The sequence below is a fragment of the Hippocampus guttulatus genome, chromosome 15 (genome assembly GCF_054856545.1).
Source record: "Hippocampus guttulatus isolate MCC_2025c chromosome 15, RoL_Hgut_1.0, whole genome shotgun sequence".
Lineage (NCBI taxonomy): Eukaryota > Metazoa > Chordata > Actinopteri > Syngnathiformes > Syngnathidae > Hippocampus > Hippocampus guttulatus.
Genome location: NC_141275.1, coordinates 10,779,272 through 10,795,891, shown reverse-complemented (window position 1 = coordinate 10,795,891; position 16,620 = coordinate 10,779,272). Strand labels below are relative to the sequence as shown.

Genomic DNA, 16,620 nt, shown 5'->3' with positions numbered 1-16,620 from the left:
GCAAAACCTTTCAAGAAACAGAATTTGAAAGAAGCTTGGAATTGGGAAAACTTTTGCGGGGGCATTTAAAAAAAAAAAAAAAAGCGCCTTCAAACAACAGACCCTGAATTGGGACACGGCTCAAAGCATCTTGGAAGAGAGTGAAGAAGAAATAAGAGAAGACAGAAAATTTTGCTCTGAACTATACTGGCATCGTATTCTAAAAGTGAGAATGGTGGGGTAGAGCGCACAAGAAGTTTGCTCCAAAATATGGCGAGACTTTGGCGAAAATAATGAATAATTAGAAAAACAAAGACGATCATTTGCACGAGTGTCCGCATCACATGCTCGAAGGCCCCAAAAGAACATATTATAAGGGGTCTGCTGCCCAATTTACACCCTATGTGGCACCCCTCAGTTATTTTTGATTGTATTCGTACCAGTTGAAAAAACCCAAATCAAAACAAATCAGAAATGCAGCCTAAGAACGTTTGCCACAACTTTATTCGGATATTAACAGGAGCCAAAAATTACCCCGTTGAATTCCAGTAGTTCTTTCCATTCCTTTGTTCCCTCCCTAACAGCATATATTGTGCATCGATGACATCTCAGGCGTTTGTGAGATGAAGCGTCAAGTACACAATGAGAGCAATCACAGGCGATGTGAAATAAACACGTTGCAGCGGGCGGGAGAAGTATTTGAAGTGAAGCAACTAAGCGACGGAACAGATGGTCAGCGGGATTTGAATGCTCGGGCCAACCTCAACTGTTGCGCGGCGGTTGGCTGAATCGCAAGATTATAATCACGCGTTACGTAAACTGACGAGTGACAGCGAGGAGAGGCCCGCTCTGACGTCTGCGCGCGTTACGTACGCTGAGATTTCAATGAGCGTCATCGAGCATTGACGAGACAAAAAGGATTGGAACAACAACTAAATTAAGGAAGTTAACTACCTTTTCAGTGACATCCTGGAGCCCGGAAGCCAAAAGCAAGAAGTGAAGGTGACCTCAAAAGGCCACAAGAGGATGGCTTTCAGAACTGACACGTATGATATGTCTAGCCGTCATTTTAGGGCAGGGGTGGGCAATTTTTTTCCCGGGGGGGCCAAATGAGAAGCAGAAAATATTGTGGAGGACCGGGCCAAAAGTTAGAAATAGAAATAGAAAATAAAGAAGATAGCACAATGTCTTTGTATGCCAGTAATAATGTAACATTCTCCTCCACCATCACACTCAGCACCGGTTCTCCTCTAGGATGTGTACTGAGCCCACTGTTGTTCACGCTCTACAAATTTGACTGCTCTCCGACTCTTATTCGCGGTCCAGTTTGCGGAAAGTTTTTAACATGATAACAATCAAATTATGCATGATAACAATCAAACAATCAAAAAAATTCTAGGAAATGTTCATTTACTCGAGCCACAAGCAATTCACTCTGAGCATGGAAATTGCCAGAATCGGACTGAGTAAGAATCGCTTCCTTGTTTTTCAAAGTCTCGTAGATTTGAGTCTTTCCGACTCCAGGCGTCTCCTGAATGTTTCGTATTTTGTTACCCGCTTCGTTTAATCAGATACATATCACTTTCCCTTCCATGGTCATTACTCTCTCCCTCTTTCTTCGTCTTCCCCTCCTTCCCTGTGCTCTGCAACTTGAAGTAACTGCGCCACCTGGTGTTGAAATACCCATCATTACAAGTCCAAACGAAATGAATGCAATCAAACCTTAATTGTGCACCAATCTTCGGCGGGCCGGATTAAAAAGACCAACGGGCCGGATCCGGCCCGCGGGCCGTAGTTTGCCCACCACTGTTTTAGGGGAACAGATTTGATAAAAAAAAAAACTGCTGCTCATCCTTCAGTTTTCATACATCATCTTGATTTAGCATAAAAACCACATGCTCACTCATTCCTAATAGCACTCCCGCGCCTACGCTGAGGACCACATCCAAGGGTGGCCTGGCCAATTTATAAGGCGCAGTTATGTTATTGGAAACGATGTTTGGGTTGGAATACAGTACAACAAACAAGAGGGCGGCAAACAGGGTACACTCATAGAGGCAAGCCTGATTTAAATTTTCAAGTACTCACTAAACACAAAGCATACACAAATTCTGGATATAAGGATTTAGATGCTGTATTACGATAAGTGTTTTTATACGTGTGTGTGTATAACGGTAGATTGACATTGAAGTGCCTTAGAGATACAAGTTTTGTCAACAAAGCTTTTTCGAATATTTTTTTTTTGTGTTGAGATGTCTTTCGTGCACGCTCCTACGACAATAGTACAATACCAAGAGATATGTGTTTGTTTGTGTGCGTACGTGTTCAGACATGCCTTGTGCGGTACGAGATGTCAGCTCATGAAAAGCACAGTTCACAGAGTTCATTTAGTCCTCCGCTTGGAGTTTATTCATCTTATGAGTTGATTGAAGAAAGTCACAGTCGATGTTCGTGAATGGTGAGAATGACAATAACGATGCCCCCAAGTGGTCTAAGTGGAAATGACAGCATACACCGGTCATGCGACTGCGCTATCGTTAGCGATTTGAGGGCTGCCCAATGAAGCAGAAAAAAATGGGTATGGAGAGTATTTCACAGAACTCCAAAATGGGATTATAAGGAATATGAATTTTACAACGTCGATAGTGTCAATTATCTCATCTTTGCCAATTATCTAATTTTTGCCAGATTGAATTGATAAACGATAAGAAAATACCAAGCGGTCGCAGCGGGAGGGAAGTTATCTAACCCGATGTATTTCATTCGTAAATATGCAAGCAGCTGGCATCAAACCCTCTCAAGTGTTTGTTTTTTTAAATTTTGAAATTATCCTACTGGCCTCTCCCACGGTGGATCAGCACTCCATCTCGCAAATCCACAACATTGGTTCTAACCCGCCCCCGGACAGAGAACTATAACAACCTTGGCTGTGATAGATTGTGACTCATATCCAGTATAGCAAGCAAATGGATCAATTGATCTGTTTCAGACTGTTTGCACAGCAAAGCAAACCAACATGGTGCACAAGTGTGTTACTTAATAAAGCTAACCATGCGAGTGACTCACACATACGACACTCGACACGTACCACTGAGCACACCGGGAAAAAGCACACATCTCCGCTCAGCACTGACTTGGCTGCAGGCCGCCACCCCCCCCCCCCCCCCCCCACTTCATATAAATGACACAAGGCTGGCTGCCACATACAGCTGAGGAATGTCAATTTGGAGTGTAGCCTACTGTAAGATTGTGTGACACCAAATACATTATCAGCGCATATACAGCGCGGCATGATGGATGTGCGACACACAGGAGAGAGGCTGCCCCTCATCCCTTTCCACTTATTCCTGCACAAAAAGTGTGTGTGTGGGGGGGGGATGAAAAAAATCAAAAAGCCTGCTCACCGGGAGTGATTATTTGCTCATAACGCACACATCTCTCAAGCAAATTACAGCCATCAATCTCTCTCTCTTTAGTCCCTCTCTCTTCACTTCACGTCTTCATCAGCTGGCCTAAGGTGGAGGTGGGATTGGCTCGGTCCTGATGCCTCACAGTGTGAGAAAGAGCGCTGTGAAAGCTCTTCATTAGGGGAGGTAGAGTCCCAACAGATGGCGCTGTCTTTCTGGCTAATATCGATATGAAAAGACACGCTTTCGCAAATGCCGAAGCCGTGATTCGAGCTTTGAACGGTGATGCAAATCCAAATCACCAGCCCAACGTGCCGCCTCGAAACAGTCTGGTTACAAAGTGCAAAGACGCGCTGTGAACCCTGTGCACTGATGCTCACATCAAGTGGCAACACAAACGTGACATGACCAGAAGCAAGAATCTGAGCAATCCTTTTGATCCAAACTGTGCTGCTGCGACCGCTTAATAGCTAGTTAAACAATTTCAGGCTCTGTTAAACAATACCCTGCACATGATTTGTGTTGGAACTTTATAAAATTGTATTTCAGTTGCAATTTATTGACATGATGCGTGGTGCACTCGGCGTTAAAGCCTGTGCCTCACAGTCGATAGGTCCCAGATTGGAATATTAGCTCTGGCTCACGTATGGAATTTGCATGTTTTCTCTCGGCTTGCGGGTAAACAAAACATACATGTTTGCTTTAGTGAAGTGAATCAGATTGTTCATACAGGCACGATTGTGCCGGCGAATGCTTATTTGTCGACAGAATACATACAGTTTCTTCTAAAAGTTGCATTCCGACATGACTCCTGAGCACCCCTGGTTACCACACAGCTCCGCCATTGATATTGATTGGTTCCATTTGCCGTCTATAAATGGATTAATGGGATGCGCCGTCAAAATTATGTGCCGGTCTGTTGAGGAAAAATAATATTAAAATTGCACCTCATCTGCCCAAATAGACGCCAGCCCACCGGGTATCTGCCCTCTAAATCAGATGGTCAGTCCAGCCCTGAGTGTAGCCAAATCACCTTAGTTTGTTGTTACAGAAATCATGTTTTAAAAAGAACACCCAATCATTTTGTCTCCTCACTGTTGCACGCTCATCACGACCACATGCACGCGCTCCGGCAACGCACTGGCACGTGTTGTACACGCTCCACGCCACGTGCACGCGCTCAGGGGCGCAGATCCGATCGAGAAGACTAGTTGGGGTTGGGGGGGGCTTCTTCAGACAATACGGTTGAGCTTTATGGAGTGAAGATTTGGTCCTCATTATTATTTTTGTTGTTATGAAGAACGGTCGGCGCATTCAAGGGGAGTCGGATTGGATGGAACGCGGCCGCCACGTCGCTTCAAAACTCATCATTCACACTCCACTTTAACCACGCGTAAAAAAAAAAAAAAAACGGGGGGGGGGGGGGGTAGCGCGCGATGCAATGCAGCCGATGCATGCACGACTGACGTACACCATTCGTCCCCTGCTGAGATGCAAATAAACGGAAGGCGATGCGTGAGTCACTGAAGCCGGGACCCTTCATTATGAATACCGCCCCCCCCCCTTGTTGTGAAAATATACAAAAAAACAAACACACACACACAATCATAATATTAACCATAATGCCATTGTTTTTATGCTCATGTGGCGCGCATTCACGGAGGTGGGTGATGGTTGTGGTGGTGGCAATTCAGTAGGGTGGTGGGGGGGGGGGGTGAAAATGTCCTCTGATTTGTAGTTTAACTTGACGACTACAAAAATTATAGGCTGGCTGGTTGGTCGACGAGCCCCCCCCCCCCCCCACCCCTCCCTCCCTTGCAGATGCACGCATCTCCGGCGCGCTCAGTGTGGAGTGGCGCGCCTGCAGAGGCACATTCGCTCCATACACTCTCACACTTGTATTTCCACTCGTAATATCTTCCCCTCGTATATCTATTTTTTTTTTTTACGCCACGCAGAGAGATTCGTGGAGGATTTCATTTGGATTGAGAGAAGAAAGCCAACAGGGAAGGCTCGTCACGTCGGCGCAAGCTGGTGAGCCGCTGTCTCTTTACTCTTATTTGAATTGCACTGAGGATGTTGTTCTCAGGGGTGTCACCGAGCCTTTTTGAGGAGCACGCATGCAAGTCAGCTCCGTGCGGAGTGGCTTATGGGGCGATGCAATCCCCCCCCCCCCCCCCCCCAAAAAAAACAAATGAATACATGGCATTCGGTTGTGTTATATTTCGCTCCAATTGCAAAGAGATGACAGCAGCGGAAGTTAAATAGTGCTGCATACAGTATAAAATGGGCGGTCTCGCGTAATCTGACATGGAATCCTCACATGCATCCTCCTGTGGATGCGTTGAAGCGCGGATCCCTTGCAAGGTGAAGTGCATTTATAGTTTGGAGTGTTTTTTTTAATTGTTTTTAATTGTTATTATTATTATTCCTTTATTTTTGTGATTAGAGTTGACTGAAAGCGAGGGAGAGAGAGAGAGAGAGAGAGAGAGAGAGAGAGAGAGAGAGGGAGAGAGACATCGAGAGAGAAAAGAGAGAGAGACCTGCATACATATCGTCTCCAGCAGCCTCCAGCTAGAATTCGTCAGATGTGAGATCACACAGGATTTACTTTCTACCCCCCACCCCCCCAATCATTTTTTTTATTACCGATCTGGCTTAGAGAAGATATTCAAACTTTGAGGAGGGGATACAAGCGTCTATTCCGAACCCATCTGCTGTAAGTGACTCATTTATTACCCCCCGTTTGGATGCTAGAAGATGGGATTTGAGGGTTTGGAGTTTGGGTTGGGGGAGGGGAGTGAGATGTTCTCATTCTGGATGAAAATGAGGACTTCGGGAGTCAGGCTTCGAAATAGATTTGAGGCGAGGTGGGAGGTTGGATGGACAGAGGAGAGAATTCAGTGGCATAGCCAGCGCCCGGAACAGCGCGCGCGTCGCTTCATTACGCACAACCGGATCAGCATGCACGGAGCAGCCTTGCAGTGATGCCAGTTGCATGCTAAATCTTTAACCTTCTTCCCAAATAGATACGTGTCACATCACATTGTGGCGCTGTGAGAGGAGAGAGTGTCATTTTTGTGCATGGGATAACTTAGAAAGTGTGCTCTTTTTTTTTAAGGGGGGGGGGGGGTATTCCTTTTTACATAATCTGCATCAGGCTGCAAATCCTTGTCAGCCAAAGGATTTAGTTCATTTTTTTTTAGAACCAATATAGTTGCGGTGCCCCTTGGATCTGATTTCTAAGTAATTCAGACACATCCACAAAATCTTGTCTTTTGGTGTGCGCCTGCTCGCAGCATGACACTCCCCATCCCATCTTAATGACCGAGGAGGAAGCAAATGCTCTTATTTTATTCAGAGAGGGGAAAATAGGAGGGGGTGGGGGGGGGGGGGTTGTATCGAGCGTTTGATATTGCGGTACAGCGGTCGTTCACATTGCAGGTTGAGGAAAAAGAAGGAAGCGGTCGGTGCACAGGTGTGCTACCATCTCGATCTGGTTGCTGAACATTCTCGGATTGTGGCTTCCGTGTTATCATTGTTATCAAATGTATGCGTATGCTCGTGTTATTAACCTATCTCCGCACGTGTGTCTCTCTGCTCTGACCTCCAGCAGTGAAAGGTCCTCATATTCAACAATGTGTGAACGGGGCAGCGTGGCCTCGCTGTGCCTGGGGGCTTGCTTGCTCATTGCCCACATCGTCCTGGGTGCCAAAAGGTAAACATAAATAAAACTCTCACACACACAAAAAAAAAATGCGTATGAATGGCTGCATTACATTTCTTTTTGTTTTGTTTTGTGCCCCATAAAACAAACAAAAAAAAAACAGTGAGCTATTTTATTGTCTTACTTGAGTGTGATGTTCTATTTCCTTGATGTGTTGAAGCAGATTCGCTGTGGTTGTAAAGTGAGGCATTCCCACAAGACACCTCCATGCTTGTTATTTTGTCGAGATAATGAGATAAGGAGCGAAAATAGCCACGACACATGTCATGGTGGTGTTGCATATTAACTGTGAGTGGATAACTGCATGCTTGAGGTCATACTTGACTTGGTCTGGAGAGTGTGACGTCACTGTGGTCATATTTGGATGAAAAGACCACCAAAAAAACAAACAAAAACAAAACGTTTGTTTGGGATTATATCATAATCGGACTCAAATGCTTCGGATTATTGTGCGTAACGCTGTCATGATACACCAACAGTGGATCAATGGTGAGCAAATAAGGCAGAGCTGCAGTTCTAATTCTTCAGCCGGTTTAACTGCAGGGGATGTGCGCCTTGTTGAGGATCAATCAGGGCTCTCCTTGAATTATTCACCAAAAGTGTCAGAGAGGCGCAGCCGACTTGAACGTTGATTCATGCCGAAGGTGCTGCGGCCTCGGCGAACAATTTACAGCAGCGTGTCCTATTAAGTGCAAAAATGATGCCCTTGCATGACGATTTGCGCCGATGTTGTCGATGATTGCCACGCATTGACGTCACGAGCCGAATTTCCATTGTTTATACATTAGAGTACATTACAGCCACCCAGGGCCTTCCACAGGAGCATAATTATCGACTCGCATCATAATCGAATCCGCTTTTGGATGTCTCGTACAGAATTTCAAGTTCCCTAGGAAATAAAAAAAAAAACTTCATTAATGAGAACAATCTCGATAAGATGTACAGTAGCGTGGAGAAAGGGGGGAGGTGAGTGAGGGAGACGTCAGCGTGTTGAGCGGCACTGTTGCGGTCTAGATGACCTGTAGATGGGGATGGTGCACAATGTTTTATGAAGAAGAGGGCCCCCCCCCCCCTTTTAGCTGCTTAAATGTGCAGTCTTCCCTGAGCATCTTTTACGCCTGCTTTCTTACGCGATGGTTTATTTATTTTCATCACACGCAAGCTGGAGTGCACTGAGTTTGCCGCGTAAACGCATGGCCTGGATGTAAATGCGTGTCAATGTGCATCTGACAGTGGGATGGCGGTCTAAGTAATTCATCGAGGAGTCTTCTGTTGTACGTACCGGCAACGAATGACTTGAATTCAGAAGAACGTATTCATCTGTCAAAAGAACCATGATGGGTGTTCAAAATAATCACATCCCAAACAGAAACCAAGCGCAAATGGAAGACGGCAACATACTGTATGTATCCTACCGTGCCTCATTCACTTGATTATTGTCCTACGTCTAAATAGACCATCATATAGGTTACATTTCTACTTTGGCGGTAAAGTTTGTTCTAAAAGGAGACAAATACATCACCAGAAACGTACGGGCAATCTTTTCCTATAACCATCATCGTAAGTGTAACAAAAAGTATATGGAATGTTTGTGACCTAGCAAGGAGGTGTGAATGTCATCATGTATTCCACACTACAACAAATAATCCGAAGAAACTTTTAATTTTTTTTCAAAGTTGAGCAATTGTTCCAAAGTGAGAGACCCCAATTATGAAGAAGGAAAAACTCAAATGTGTTCTTACTGCTCCTATCGTGTGTGGTGGACTGTACCCAAATAGCACAGCACATACGGTTGTTGCCTAAAAACATCCGTTCGGAGAAATACCCGGAATGACCTGTGAGAGGCAGCATGTTGCCATGGGGGCAAATAAACTGTCAGAAAGTAAAAGAGGAAGAGTAGTCGTGGAAGAACAAGTACAAGAAACAAGGCTGATATCTCATCCGTGAGCTGCATTGTGGTTGCGTGCTTTTCATGGAACAGTTTGAAGCGTTACGATATTTGGGCCGAAAACCGTTTTCTGGCAGAATCACTCTGAAGACACAGAGCCGAAAAAAATCCCTCAGGATAATTTTTTTTTAGGGACAGTTGGCTTTTGGTGACTGACTTGAAAAGTGGAAACCAAATCGTCCCGATTATTGGCTTTACGCATAAAGTTTTGACGCAATGCACGTTATATTGGGATGTGTATTCGGTAATAATAAACAACAATCACAACCATCACCTAATTTAAGCTTTTAGATATTACCACAGTAATTTTCATAATCATTGTTTTGTTTTTTTTTGGCACGGTTTTCGGCATCCGAGAAGAAAATGACGACAAATTCCGGGGAATTTGGGGGCTGGTGAGCAGTGCTTTAACCCTTTTAGACAAATCCATGTGTGACAGGGTGGCAGCATCTGTATTTAGAAAGCAAAATGTCCTGCAGCTCGCACACACTCAATCAGCCTCAATCCTTCAGCCTTGACGGTGAGCCGCGTGTCGCTTCTCCCCTCGGTCTCGCTCACCTTTTCCTGACCCCTCTCCCACTCCTCTTCCCACCTCATCGCCATCTGCACTCTTGCCTTCATTTATGTTTTGTCCTCTTCCGAACAACTAAGATTTTTTTTTCTTCCCCTTACACGTTCCTCCGGGAGCCACATTCCCACCCACGGCCGCCATGCTTTCCCACTTCCCTTCTGTTGCGTCGTGTGCGCCGCTAACTCATCTCTATGACCTCTCCTTCTCCTTGGAAGTGTTGAGCGAGGAGATCTTGTTTCCAAACATTGGCTGTTTATTTCGCGGGGATCGAGATTTTGCCATTGGAGTATTAAAATAAAATAAAGAAAATGGGATCTTCTGATTGCTTCGCTGCATTGCTAGAGACATGCTCCTGGTTATCAACACACGAACAAAGAGATGTACACCATGCCCATATGCATTGATTCAGGTGTTATATATATATATATATATATATATATGCATGCAGATGCATGCGTGCAAACATTTCAGGTGCTTCCGGGCGGCGACGGCACAAGCGTATATCTGAAATATTCATGCACAATTGTCACCGATGGAGTGTTTAGGCTTGAAGCATTTTGTTTCATGTTCAAGCCCTCGCGCATCAAGCAGGGCGTCAGTGGCCTGAAAGACCATATTAAGATATTAATAATGGATTGCAATTTCTTTCACGATTGTGCCTACGCGTGCACGGGCTGTGCATTCTGCTTTATATCCAAGAGGCATAAAAGTGGCTGTAATGCACGTAAACACGTCCCCTATTAATCCACACAGGCATAATATGGAGTAACTTAATGAGGTATACAGTACTCCAAAGTAAGGGGCGTACTATCCATTTGCAAAATGACAAAAGAAAATGTGCGCAATAAAGAACCGCAAAATGACACGTGACTCGGTATTGTCTTTTGCACAATTTTAGATTGTTGTATTCCCCACGTACAGACCAGGAAGCAGATCGGGGTAACATGGAATGACCTCGGCGGTCTACCACTTGATGCTTCGAAAAATGACGCGGCAGCGTGATCTGAAAATGGCATGATTTCATGATTTGCAAACCCACTGCCCTTAAATTTGAGGTGTGGCTGGCAGTTTGGGTTGTGAAGGTGAAACTCACGTTTTCATATTGAAGTCAGCCTTCAAGAGCATACGGACAAAATGAGGTATCGGGAATGCCCGTTCCGTTTTCATGCAACTTGACTTTTGTCGCACAAGCCCTCGAAACACAACAAGAGGAAAGACACGATATAGTAGCGTCAGCTTGGACGATAAAACGAAGACAAGCATTTAGCAGTGTAATCAAAACATAGGATTCGGATTTAAAAAGATGCGAGGTCATGCAATCGAATCAAATCGTTCTATTCGATCATATATTGGCGACAGCAAACAACGATCCGTCATTGTTTTATCACAAGAGATGCACGACTTCATTTGTATTCGTTGCGCCTTGACTTTCAACCTTGTTAAATATGAACTTTGACACAAGGCGTGTTTTTACCTCATGAGATCATTTTATGAAGATGTACACAGTGTTAAACTACAAACAAAGATCGAGCAAGCCCTCACCGTGAACTTTACTACAAGATTTGTCTTGATGGATTTTTGACCTTCCTTGTTATGAGCAGACTTTCACTTGAAGCCCCAGAAGGCTTGCCTTGCTGTGACATTGTATTTTGACCTTCAGTTTAAACCCCCCTAACTAGCCCTGAAGCCAAATAACCTATTGGGTGAATGTCAAATGAGCTGCTGCTTTGGTATATCAACACGCTAACAAATAGCAATCGGGACAATCTCGCTCTGGTGCGTATTTTTTCTCTTTGGTTGAGTCTTCTGATCGTGCATCACTATCTATTGTGCACTTCTTCCATCGCAGCTGCCTCTGCAATGACAGGCCTTCTCCTCATTGTTGTCAACCATGAGTCATGCTCCGAGCTGGGTTTTTTTTTTCCTACTGTTCTTTTGGCTTTTTTTTTTTTGTTTGTTTGTTTCCACGGCGGTTGCGCTCTTTGCGGCCGTGACCTGACATCCTCTTTTCCGCTTTGGGCAGCTCTGGGCAGGACAGTGAGCACAACACGACAGTGTTCACCAAGATCCTAGACAGTCTTCTGGATGGTTATGACAACCGCCTGAGGCCAGGACTAGGAGGTCAGTAACCAAAACAACGCACACAACGCTGACTTAATATGACTTAATATGAATATGATCCGAAGGGAACAAGTGGCAGATGCACCTTGGAATCGATATCATAGTTCGATTACCACCTTACTAACAGGTTTGCAAGATGATAGAGAGATTGCATATAGTAACTCCCCCATTTTTTAAATGCTTACAAGTGTGAGTAGACTTTGGACAGGATTGTGGGTTCGTTCACTCTTCGCCATGCTATGAATGCTGAAAGGTACCTTGCCATGGTGCAAGATGAAATCTGGCCAGTTTACCAGTACTCGGGGGCGGTGACGATTTTCATGCGTGATGAAACTTCCAGATTTTGCGATTGTTGCTCCTAAATGGCTGAATGCTCGCTTCCCTGGGACTGAATGGGTTGTCCTCGCCCACCATGTGACCTTTTCTTTGGGATTGGTTAAAGGAGCAAGTAAAGGGCACCAAACCGGTCTTTGGAAGAACTTGAAAGGCAAATTATTTTATGCCTTCCGTCATGCTAGTGATGTGCTCCATAAGATAATCGCAAACTTTGGTGCCCATATGGAGTTTTACATTGATATTTGATGCTGGTTTAAGCTATACAATATTGCTATTTCATGCCACACTTAATGACCCCGCGATTGTGAATCGATGTAGATGTGGACTGTTTCAAGTACTTGCCATAAAAAAAAAAAGAAGCCATTTTATGGTACACTTCATTGGCCAGAATCAAGGGATCTATATTGTGTGAAGTGTTGCGCGAAGGACACAGAAGTTTGTGCTGCTGCTCTACAGCAGACATCCAAACAACAGAGGAGGAGAAATGATGGGTATGAACTTCATCCTATTCCAAAATGACTTTGGAGTCAAAAGCAGGGGGGAGGCGGGTGGGGGGAGCCCATCAAATGTTATGCGAGCACAGCGGCTTATGTGCAGCAATGTTGCAAATTTAAGAGACGATTGAACTGTGCACCTAATGGGGCTGACATTGAAGCCAATACTAGCAGAAATGCGTCGTAACATCCAAAACGGGCCGTTTTTATGGTGCTGTTTGGGATCCGGGGGACCCAGCCAGGTGGTCTTGTATTAACAGGTAGTCAGTGGGGGGGGAGGGGGGGGGGGGTGCGAAGGAATGCCACTGATAGGCACTAACCCTCCCAATTTCCTGCTTCAACAGAGCGTGTAACTGAAGTCAAGACTGACATTTTCGTGACTAGTATCGGGCCAGTTTCGGACCATGACATGGTAAGTCTTTTTTTTTGTTTGTTTGTTTTGTTTCACGCCTGCGTAAATGTCACCAGTTTCCCTTTCTCCTCTCCATCAACATTCCTCATCATTGCCAATTGTGGACCCGGGGAGTGGTCTCCTCGCCTTAAGAGCGATGTCTTCATGCCATGGTTCATTTCACTAACTCGTGCTGCATTTATAAAACTGTCTCTTGTGATAGGTATTCCCTTGCCGACAGTAAGTAATCCTACTCGGCATGAATACCATCCCCCAACCCCCTCCGCAAATGCGATGATCACGGCCACTAATTTTCAGTGCGTCATTCGTTAGCTTGCAGGAGTCCAAACAATGCCATCGTCGAAGTGACTTTACAGCAAACTCTTGCCATCAGCTTAACAGGGCCTCTGGAGAATTCGGTAGGAAATCGTACAAAACGATAAGCACGACATTCCAATTGAACTGGAGGATTTACAAGCAATGTTTACAAGCAATGTGAGCAATGCCAAACAAGCCCTGTGCAAATCCTACAGTAACGCACTACTGCACACAAAAGAGAAAAGTCCACACCAACACATCATGCAGGCTCACCCGTGCTCCAAGTATGACATTTTATTGTGAAAACACTGTATTCTTGTCATTAAAAAAAAACGTTTTGGTGCTTACTATGTCGCTGCGTTGAATGTATTCCTAAACAATAACTCAAATAATCTCAAATTCAGCATTTTACAAAATGGAGGAATAAAAAACAGTAAAACCGATTATTATTGTTATTATCATCATTATTTTGGCTTTGAAATGGTTGAATTAGATTGAAATTCCCCATTTTATTTTTGGTTTAAAAATGTTAAACAGTTGGAAGCTGACCAAAACTGAAAGACCATTAGAGCACTTGCTGGATGGCCTCTTTGTGTTGTGACAACAGGAAGCCTAATTCTTGTGTTGAGCATTGTTAACAATTCTTTCGTCGCACTTTGTCCTTTGACTTCCTTCGGTCCGCATGTGCTTACAACCAATTAACCTCACCCAAATTCTTCTTTTGTAATTTTTCCCGCTTTGAGCACGAACAAGTGCGCGCATTACTTTTGACATCGTCCTTGTTAAATCGGCTGACATGCAGGCCAGAAAGAACATCTGAGGGACATTTCCTCACAGTTTCCTTCCTTCACTACCTTGGATCTCTATCTTGGTTCTTAGTAATTATCTCACTGAGGCTGAATGGCTGGAAGAAGGGGGGGGGGGGGGGGGACAGGCTGCCCTATAATTTTAACAGGCTCACTTTACTGTGCTGAGTAGCTATGTGGAACCATTAAAATCTGCTCTCAGCTACAGTCGTGAGCCTGCGTCAAAATGCGTCCGGGCGCTTCCTTTTTGTGTCGATTCTCATTTGGATCACCTGGAAAAGTGGCTCTCTCTTGTGAACATTTTCGAAGCTAACAATGTACTCGATGACCAGAAGCCGAATGATGCTTAATTTGTCATGCGCTGTATTAGGCTGGACATATCCCGATTATTAAGGAAAATTAAAGGACGTTTTATTTTTTTGAGTCGGGTAAAAGAGACATGAATGACTACGCTCCAACAGGCCAGTCATTCTCTTCGAAAGCCGACAAGGCAGAGCACCTCAGCATCTTGGGCCAAAGCCGTTAACATGAAGAGACAGCTACCAGCGGGGAAAGTAGGCCGAGGCCGGCGTATGAAATTCAGAGTCAAAGAGCTTGTCAAAGGGTAAAGAGGAAAAAAAAAACGGTTTTACTGTATTCTTTTGGTTGGAATTATACAGCGACCGGTGTCAACGCTGTGGCCTTTTATTCACCCGTTGCAGGAGTACACCATTGATGTATTCTTCAGACAGAGCTGGAAGGATGAGAGGTTAAAGTTCAAGGGTCCCATGGCCGTGCTGCGTCTCAACAACCTGATGGCCAGCAAGATCTGGACGCCCGACACGTTCTTTCATAACGGCAAGAAGTCGGTGGCCCACAACATGACCATGCCCAACAAGCTGCTGCGCATCACGGAGGAAGGCACGCTGCTCTACACGATGCGGTAGGCTGCCATAACGGTTTCGTGCAAACAATCAAATGTTTTGTTGCAGACCAAATAGAATCTGCTGGCGTCGTCTTTGCCAAAACGTGAATGCTAGGTGGGGAAGTCGAAAAAGCTTCATGCACGCGTTGCCGAATGTCAGAAAACTGCTCTGAATTGTCACCAAAATTCACATGCACGTATCTATTCATGCCCATTTCAACCTCTGAAAATATCCAAACGATCTCGTCACAGTAGTTTGGATTTTATGGCCATTAAGCCTTTTCCTCTCCTTAGATCACAGGTGTCAAAGTCAAGGCCCGGGGGCCAGATCTGGCCCGCCATATTATTTTATGTGGCCCGCAAAAGCAAATCAAGCATGTCAAGTTCGAAGATGCTTGCTAAAGTCAGAACCGAAATTTCAAATTGTCATATATAATCCACAATAACAGTCATTATTCTTGACTTCTGATTTTAAAACTAGTTATTCATCAATTTGTTGTGCCTTGTGTTTATAAGATGTGGAGGGAATTAAACATTGATATGGTTTCCCAAAATTCATAACGGCCCTCCAAGGGAAACCAGAACTACAATGTGGCCCGCAACAAAAATTTGTTTGACACCCCTGCCTTAGATGTTCACTACAGAGAAAAAAAATTAACGTTAAAAAACTATGTGCAATCGTCACCAAAAACTCATGCGGACATCTCTACCTATTCACATCATCTCTGAAAATGTCCAAAACGATTGCCTCCATATTTGGGATTAACAGTTTTCCTCATTAAACTGTCATGAGCACCTATAGAGAGGAAGATGATGATGTCCAGAAAATCCAAAATATTGGTGCAACCGTTTTCATATTAGTTCGGGCGATAGGCTGGTGAAGATTATTTGCATTATACTTTTGAGGATTGAGAAAATATGCCTAATCCACATTAAAACGTGACATTTGTGAAATGCACAGTCTGTTGTCATGGTGCTGAGGGAACATTTCAGCAAATGGTTGGCTTTGTGGTTTTATAAGGATTAAAACATTAAGCGTAGCACGGAGTTACACAAGGGGGAACAATTTGCGGAGAAATGGCAATTTTGTACGATCTGCTACCAAGAAATATTCCCAGTAATTCATAGAAAATTGACATATTTCTGCAGTTTGGAAATTAATGTACTTTCAGTAACTTTTTTACTGGAAAAAAACAAAAAACAAATGCAGGAATAAGAGCAATTTTTATCTCTCTCTCTTCATAACGTAGCTGAAAGATTTCACAGTGCACACCGTGAGTTGCAGAAACCAACGTACTGCCGCTGGTCCGCTAGGCAAGGATTGCAAGGCATTTATTTAGCATGTTTACTGGGTGGGGGGCAGGGGGGGTGTAGGCCATGTTGCTGTCACAGTTGAGCGAGATGAGGGGACGGTTGGAAGATTAGTGTGTCACGGCTGGCCTGACATGCTGTTTTTCTGCAAGCTGTCAGAAAAGAGAAGCTCGGGGGAGGAAAATAAATAAATAAAGGAATCTTTCTGCGGTTCTGCGGAAGAGATGCGGTTTGACAGCGTTTACCTCCGATTGAGTGGAAATCAACAAAAACACGACACTGCATGTCCCTGTTTGCACAACCGTTT

The 16,620-nt window shown here is 44.4% G+C and overlaps 1 protein-coding gene across 3 annotated transcripts in view; it reads left to right on the top strand.

Moving 5' to 3' along the window:
* The first annotated feature begins 5,243 nt into the window (after positions 1-5,243).
* The window catches only part of gabra1 (gamma-aminobutyric acid type A receptor subunit alpha1), a 29,106-nt gene continuing 17,729 nt past the window's right edge, over positions 5,244-16,620 (top strand). The window contains exons 1-5 of one of the 3 annotated variants that reach the window (XM_086130892.1): positions 5,244-5,420; positions 7,000-7,104; positions 11,656-11,753; positions 12,928-12,995; positions 14,800-15,020. In XM_086130892.1, the coding sequence (XP_085987018.1) occupies positions 7,025-7,104; positions 11,656-11,753; positions 12,928-12,995; positions 14,800-15,020 (467 nt within the window). In that variant the 5' untranslated portion in view covers positions 5,244-5,420; positions 7,000-7,024. Of the gene's footprint in view, positions 5,421-5,741; positions 6,106-6,999; positions 7,105-11,655; positions 11,754-12,927; positions 12,996-14,799; positions 15,021-16,620 lie in introns of those variants that run through there. The other 2 variants (XM_086130891.1, XM_086130890.1) reach the window with 2 other exon arrangements.